Source organism: Bactrocera neohumeralis, chromosome 3 (genome assembly GCF_024586455.1).
Source record: "Bactrocera neohumeralis isolate Rockhampton chromosome 3, APGP_CSIRO_Bneo_wtdbg2-racon-allhic-juicebox.fasta_v2, whole genome shotgun sequence".
Taxonomy (NCBI): Eukaryota; Metazoa; Arthropoda; class Insecta; order Diptera; family Tephritidae; genus Bactrocera; species Bactrocera neohumeralis.
Window position 1 is genome coordinate 48,097,287 of NC_065920.1, and position 8,244 is coordinate 48,105,530.

An 8,244-nucleotide genomic window follows, 5' to 3' on the forward strand; every position below is an offset into this window, starting at 1 on the left:
TTTTGGGGATTATAATTACAATGCAAAATGCAAAATAAATTCAATGTAGAAAGTTGATCTTCTTTTCCATTAATTTTTTAATTACTAATATTCTCTATATATGCGGTGATTACATTTTTTTCTCTCTGTCACTAACCTACATAAATTTCTTTGGACGTCAACTAACCTCACTTACACCTTCCAAAACGTTGAAAACGCTTTAAAGTGTTTTTTGTTTAATTAAATTTATTCATTTTCTATTCAATGTTTGTTTTCTTTCTTACTTGCAGAGTGAGAACGATCTCCGTACTCATCACATATAAGAACAAAAACACATGTAGTTGTTAATAGCAACAAAAAGAGCGAGAGAGAGAGAGAGAGAAAAAAATATTTGCTTTCTCATTAGTTATTTGTACACAAACTCCTTTGGGTGTTAACAAAATCATATGTGTTTAGCTTGAATTTGGGTTTCTGCACTTATTTGTTCTCAAGCACCACATCAAATTTCTAGTTATACTCAAATTAAACTATTGGCTAAAATATTTTATCCACCTATTACTATTTATTTATTATTAAGATGTTATTCATTACATAATTTACATATTTATTCATATATATACACGTACATTGTGTGGAAAAGAGTATGAAAGACAATTTCAAAAGTAAAATAATATTTTGACATATACATGCATACATAATATATATTTATTTATATATGTATATGTTCTGAATTGTGATTTATTTACTATTTAAATTTAAACTTATATTACTTGTATTTACTCTTAGACTTGTTTGAATTTAATTAATTTTAAATGTTTAATTGTAGAAAAATTAAAGAACAAAAATTGTAGTAAATTTTAAGTGGGGTTCACATACAACTTTAGAGAATTTCGCAATAAATGTTGATCAGTTGATTTTAAAATTAATTTTTGGGCTACTAACTTTGTGACTCACAATACATATGTACATATATAAACACGGAACAGTTAGTCCATATTTTTACAAGTGACGTATTACACTGGTCTACAGTAATTTTGTTGCCCAGTTTTAAGATTAAGATCGATGATCGAGTTTTCGTTATTTTTAAATCTTTATTTTATTTTTTACATCACAAAAATCAGAAAACATGATCAAAAATTAGAGTTATATGTAAGGATTCATTGAAGGTAACAGAGAGACAAATATAGAAAATACATTTTATATTTCAATAAATCGCCCTTTAAGAGCATTTCTTTTATACATTTCATTTGAAAATTTTTTTAGGGACCAGAAGTAATCTGCCACCATGTGACGATCTCAGCAACCTTGCTACCTTTTTTTCATCACTTTTGGGTCCTGATTAGATTAGATTGATAAACGAGGAATGCACCGCGACATTAGGTCTATTATACCCTCTCCTAAATCACATATTAATAAAGTTCAATATACTGCTAGGTGCTAGCGAAGCAATGTGATCCCTATTTGGAAACATGGATCCAAGGACCTTCATGTGACGATCTCAGCAACTTTGCTACCTTTCTTCCATCACTTTTGGGTCCTGATGGTAGGGCTTCTCTCTGTTCTTCATTATAATTTCTTAAATTATCCGAAAAAATTTCCAGATGATTGCGGAGATAGTTTATATTGATTGATTGTCATATTTGCAATTAGAGTCTGTTTTATGTTTGCCTAGGAAATTTTCGACGGTGAACTCTAAACTTTTCCAAGCTTCACGTTCCGGAACAGTTATAACTTTGATAAAATCTGTATCTTTAATGAATTTAAACTATATAATCTTCCGTATTTTAAGCATATTTTCGATAAGGAAACTGAGAATGGGGGTCACGTGATGCTTGTATACGCGAAAAAAGAGCGCAAAACCCTAAACATTACTGGAAAAATAATAATAATTACTAATAAGCCGATAAAACTGGTTTACAGCCATTTTACGAGTGTGATGTCATAGACTTTTTTTCTAAACCGAAAACGAAATTTCCTAATCGAGATGTAGGGGTCAAGTACCAATTGGCAATAGATGTAAAATTAGCTTAAAAGCATATTTCAGTCGAGATACAGGTCATACTTGCCATTCAGTTAAGTAAATAGGTTGGAATTTCGTTGGAATTTTTACCTTTTCGATAATATAGAAGATAGATAGAAATAGTGTGCTTTTGAGGCGATGTGATCCCAATTCAGATACCTAGGCCCAAAGGCTTTGATTCTGCGTCTACAAACTGCCGTATAGTCTAGCATCAGAGGCTCGGGAGTTTCAGGCTCCATGTCGTAGAACCGGCAGTTTGGACAAGCGGCTATACTCATATTAAATATTTGCTTCTTTAGATCACTGTGCCCTGTGTAAAATGCAGCAAGTAACCGCAATTTTTCTCTCGTGAATTTGAGTACACTTTTAAGCCTAGTCACGTTGTAACCAGCCGTCAAAAACTTTTTGAGCTATTGCCAATACTTTCTTTGTTCACTTTCTCCTCCTTGTGGAGTAGCTCTGTCATGGTATAAAGATCAATCGCAACACATAATTCCGGTCCTACAATTCTAGTAGCAGCTGCAGAGTGGGAAAGCTCGCCAACCAGTTCATTATCGGCTATATACTTGTGACCTGGCCCCCAGATGAGGTTGGTAACGAATAATGAAGTTATTAACCCGCTCTATACACTGCGACAACTGCACCAATGCTTTCCGACGTTTTCGAGCCGTCAGTGTACCACTTAATAGTGCTATCCCTTAACGTGGAGCTATTCCATTCAGCCTTACCTTTTGGTAAAGCTGTCGCTCGGGAAAAGAACCAGTGATGTTTCATCACTTAAGGTCTTCATTTGCTGGGACGAGACTACCTTAAATTTGTCAAACCCTTCTTTGGTTATTTGAAGCATTGTATGTTTAGCTGTATGATTGATTTCGGTCCACCTGATAACCCTTGACTTGCAGAACCAGGATTTCCCAACCAGGCGATTACATACCATGAGTGCTTTTGTGGCTTTGATCGTGGTCTGTTTCCACCGAAGAGTGAGACCCAAATATTTGAGCTCATAAGCCAATTTTTTGTCGTGCCGAGACGAATTTTATCATCCCCTACAATGGTCTCAGCTATCCTAGTGCCAAGTGACCTCTAACCATTTGCTTACTCGTGCTGCCACATTTCTTTTTTCTAGTGCTTTTGCCACACTTGCATGAGACGCATTGTCAAAAGCTGCTTCGATATGTAAGAAGGCGCATGACATCACCTCCCCATAGTCAAGTTAACTTTGAATTTCCGCGGTTAATAGATACAAAGTAGAATTAGCTGACCTACCTGCTCTGTAAGCATAATGATTACCATGTAAGAGTGCGATCTTCAGCGCTGTCGACCTTATTTCGCGATCTATAAAATTTTTGTCGATAATATAGATCCTTAGTCTATTTAGCGCCAGGTTTAACCGGAGAAATATTTTCTGTTGGTATCTACTTTATTGTGATCTATCCATATTTACTTAATGATTAACGGTGACAACACCACTGCAGATTTATGTAAGTCGGTTTTGAGTTTAAATATTTATGTGAACAGCGCTTTCTCCATTTACGGAACTTATCGTGAAATTCTAGCAGAAGAACCAGATTTTGAACGATCTCAACACTCAACTTCACATTTCCTTGTGAACTAATGTTAGAATTAATGTTTATGATTAGGAAATTCTAAAGTCATGGTTCCGTCACTTGTTTACCCCTGTGTGAATCTGTTATATGATTTTTAATTTTTTTTAGAGGGTCATTGAAATATTAAAAGTTATAGCATGTAGAAAAACTCGTAATATTATAATGGCCCACTAAAAAATTAAGATATTATATGACAGATTCAGTGTTTAGTAAAAGATACTAAATTGAAAAGCAATTTATTTATTTTAATATTCCCACAAAAATTATTTTAGATAGAGAGAATTGATTTATTTATTACTATTATTTGTTTTTATTTCTTCGAAGCCGTCTTTTTTATGAAGACACAATTCATCTTCTTTTTTTCTACGCTTCAGGGGCACACTTAGTGTGACAACCTGAAAAAGACTATTTTTTGAAATAAAAAAATCATGCCTTAATTGTTTTAAAATTTTAATATACAGTAAACATTTTTAGGCAAAAAATCAAATATTTTTCGAGTTACACATGATCTTCGACATCATAGAAACTAACACCCATGAGGGCCCGCAGAACTTTATTTTGAAAAGCTTGCCTGCTTCAATTGTAATCTCCAAATATTTTGTTGCGCATGTGTTTGTCGGTAACAACCGGCCTTATAAAGCCAGTTGCGGGCAATTTTTGTGCTTTAGGGTTACCAACTACTTGTACGCACTTTTCGGTGTTAATGCCAATATTCCATTTGGTGAGCCACGTTCCTAGAGCATTCAATTGCATCTGCAGTTTTCTGGAAGCAGTAGTAAGGTTACCACTTGATGCTAGCAGTGCAGTATCATCAGCATAGGTTGCCGTCATTGCGGAGCAGGGTTGATCACTAGAAGGTCGCCCACAGGGGCGAGTACAGAATATTTAAAAAATTTTATAGCGATCAGAACATTTGTCTCCAAACAATCACTCAAGTAAATTTGAGAAATTTAGTTTTGAGAAAAACGCATTTTTGTGAAATTTTGTTTTGAGAAAACGCGTTTTTGCGAATTTATTTCTTAAATATGGATTGAGTAATTTTATTCGAACCTTTTTTATATTATTGACCATACTTTTGACAATCTAAGGTTTTTCTTATCACGAAAACCTTACCCTCCTTTTAAAGATAAACTGATGGAGCTGTAACTCCAAAACTATTTGAAATATCGATTTAAAATTTGAGTATGTTATTTGTAAAGGTACCTATAGCCTTTTTTTTAATTTCACACTAGCGCTTTAAAACACTTATCACATCTAACATATAGTGGTTGTAAGCGACTAACAGCGTTTGCAAATCGTAAAAACTCTGATTTTGAATAATTTTTTACACAGTAAAAATTGTCTTTGTGCATTTTATGTGTTCCAGACTTTTTTGACTTCTATATCAAAGCATAATAAGAGAATTAAACGTTTTAATTTATCAATTAATTAAAAAGCATGTGAATTTTAGCAATTAAAAACAAATAATAATCAAAGAAATATATATTTTATATTATATATGTATTATTGTTTGTTAAAATTAGAAAAGCAAACTCGATGCCTGATTCCCTTTTCGCCATCATTTTATATACCATTTATTTTTCTTGTTTTCATTGAACCAGCAACATCACTCGTACACTCTCATACCAGCAGTACAGAAAACAAACCCAAAAATTAGACAAAAAAGTACAAGTACCAAGAATATTTATTCAATATTTAGCAATAATTTTTAAAAATTTAGTATGCAAATACTTACTAAATACTCGGCAATTAATCATATCGTTGTTTTTTTCTTTTTTTATTTCTAAATATGCGGTGCAATTTAATTGTTGATTGTCCAATAAAATAAATAAACACACATATATATATAATATACATACATACGACTAATAACGTTAAATTAAAAACAACAACAACAAAAAACAAATACGAATCACACGTGACTTAACGCCACAAATCGCGCGTAAGCAAATGCAGATGGAAATAATGGAACATGTGCAAAGCCCCGTTTCGACCCGCATTAGGCTATTAGGGTTCTATGGAAAGAATTTATAGAGTAACTGAAAACATTTTTATGTCTATAACTATATGTAGCCTTTCCAAGTAATATGTTTGTTTCGATTCTTAATTGCTTAATATGAAAACAAATACATAAATCTAAATAAAATCGCTAATTGTGAAATACAGATATTTTTTTGTGCTTAAAAATTTTACATAAAAACAAGAAGAGAAATGTATTTCATTTGCTTTAAGCTACAAATACGATTGATTAATGTCTACATAGTGCATATATTAATCATATACATACAAACGAATACTTAAAAAGATAAACAAATTTTGTACAAATTAATGAAACTATGAAGAAATAATAAAAACTAGACAAATTAAAAAAAAAAAAAACAATAATTAAAAAATATTTGAAATGTCAACTTCCTGTCAACCACATTTTTCGCAAGTAATTTTAGTTCAAGGACAACAGAATATCTGAGCGCATACGAGAGGAATGCTCACAGAGCTGCCACACAAAGCGCAGAAAGCCACGCATAATTGGAAATCTCCAAACCATATGCTTACACAATCTATTATTTTTGGTATATTCTGCTTATATTACTATTTTGTTCAACTGTTAAAAATTTCGCTAAAATTAAATAAATGATTTTTAATAAAAATAAAAACAACTTGTAATTTGATTTATTGTAGACACGCAATATTTGTATAAAAACAAGAAAAATAGGTAACTTCGGTTCCAGCAAAGCTATAACACCCTTCACAAATAAAAGTTTTAATAACGGAACTTGTTTTGATATTTTAAAGGGTGATCCATTTCGAGGTTCCTTACTTAAAAAAACACAGAAGCTTCAAATTGAATGGGGGAAAGTTAATTATCATTGGAAAGAACATTATTTGGCATTTATCACTTTCAAAAGTTGGCCGCATCTACTTACGTCTCAGATATTCGATCCGTTGAGTCCAATTTGCGATGTTTCGTTTGAGCATTTCGACTGGTAATTGGCGAATAACACGCGTGATGTTTTGCTCCGAGGCCCGCATAGACTTAAGGCTTTACATATGAGCACATGAAAAACTCTAACGGTGTGATATTACACGGTCTTGGTGGTCGATCGACCAGCTTAAAACGTGAAATTGTATGCTCACCGAAGTGTTCTCTCCATAAATCCATTGATTGATGCAATGTGTGGGAAGTGCCGTCGTCTTGTTGAAACCAAATATTACCAATACCACGAGCTTCAATTTCAGGCATCACTCAAATAACGGTCGCCATTGCCGGCTACGTTCTCAGCGGCATCATTTTTGAAGAAATATGGATCGATGATTCTAACGGCCCACAAACCAAACCAAACCGTTGTTTCTTCTGGATGAAATGACAGCTCTTGAATCTCTTTCTGGTTTCTCTGCGGCAATTTTGCTTGTTTACATACCTATTGAGCCAGAAATGGGCTTCATCGCTGAACAAAATCGGATATTCTTTAAACTTTTCAAGAGCCCATACACCGATGCGATGTCGCTTGAGAAGATCGAGTGGTTTCAGTTCTTACACAAGCTGTATTTTGTACGCTTTCAATTTAAGATCTCAACGTAAAATGTGTCAAGTCGTTCCATACGTCAGTCCGAGTTGCTGTGAACGGCGCCGAATCGACTCTCCAGTTTTGGTGTGCTATAATTTCTTCACTGTGTACTGAACGTGGTCTATCCGGTCCAATATTATCCAAGATCTAATGCTGGGTCTCAAGATGTGTGGTGGTATTAGGTTGATCATAAGTTGAGCGAAGTCCGCGAAACATATTCTTTACGTAACGTAAATTTTCGTAATGAAGTTGAGCGTTTTGCAAACGTTATTCAGGTGCAAGACTTTCCATGATGAAATGCCAAAGGGCACTGAACAAAATTAACATGAAAGCTTGGCACGACTTACAAATGATCTGTCAAAAAAGGCTATTGAAAAAAGTACATCTACTTGGTTCATCCGCTGTAAGGCAACTGTATGGTATAGTAGTCCGATTTAAATAATTCATTCGAAGATTGTAGCGTTGCGTTAGGCAAGGATCCACGCCAAATTTCGTGAAGCTAACTTATAAAAGTTTTCGTTACAAAAACTTGGTTTGAAATAAAAGATTTCCATTTTTTTTTTGTTAAGCATGGACTCAGTTAGAAATTTTGCAATTTTTATTTAATCAAGTAATTCAATGATACATTTTTTCATTTTTCTTAGTTTCATTCATTTTTAATTTCATTTCAATAAGTAAAAAATATAAAATTATTATTGAATTCATATGGTGTTTCGAAAATTCATTATATGTAAGAAACTAAAATTTTTTAACAATAAAAAGAACAAAATCAATTTCATTTCTTATCACTGATACAGTGTTTTTCAACTTTCAGCGTTTAAAGTTTTTTTTTTTTAATTTCTCGATAAAAATTACAATCTTTGCTAAGCATTTCTTTTTTTTTGCCGTGACACCTTCGCAAAATTACGATTCATTAAAGTTAAATTTAAATTAAACATAGCCAAAAAAAAGTCTTTCAACATTCCCAACGGCTGCAAACGCAAATAAATTACAGCATATTTAACATGCATTTATAAGATGCGTGTGGTTGTATGTGTGTTGTGTAATATAATTTGCATTTGAAAACAATGGG

General features: G+C 33.0%; 1 protein-coding gene across 12 annotated transcripts in view; it reads left to right on the forward strand.

The window, feature by feature from the left end:
* The window catches only part of LOC126752552 (sodium/hydrogen exchanger 6), a 28,484-nt gene extending 22,499 nt beyond the window's left edge, over nt 1-5,985 (forward strand). For 9 of the 12 annotated variants that reach the window (XM_050463449.1, XM_050463452.1, XM_050463451.1 and 6 more), the window contains one exon: nt 5,563-5,985. In XM_050463449.1, the coding sequence (XP_050319406.1) occupies nt 5,563-5,640 (78 nt within the window). In that variant the 3' untranslated portion in view covers nt 5,641-5,985. Of the gene's footprint in view, nt 1-269 lie in introns of all 12 variants that reach the window. The other 3 variants (XM_050463453.1, XM_050463462.1, XM_050463450.1) reach the window with 2 other exon arrangements.
* The last annotated feature ends 2,259 nt before the right edge of the window (nt 5,986-8,244 follow it).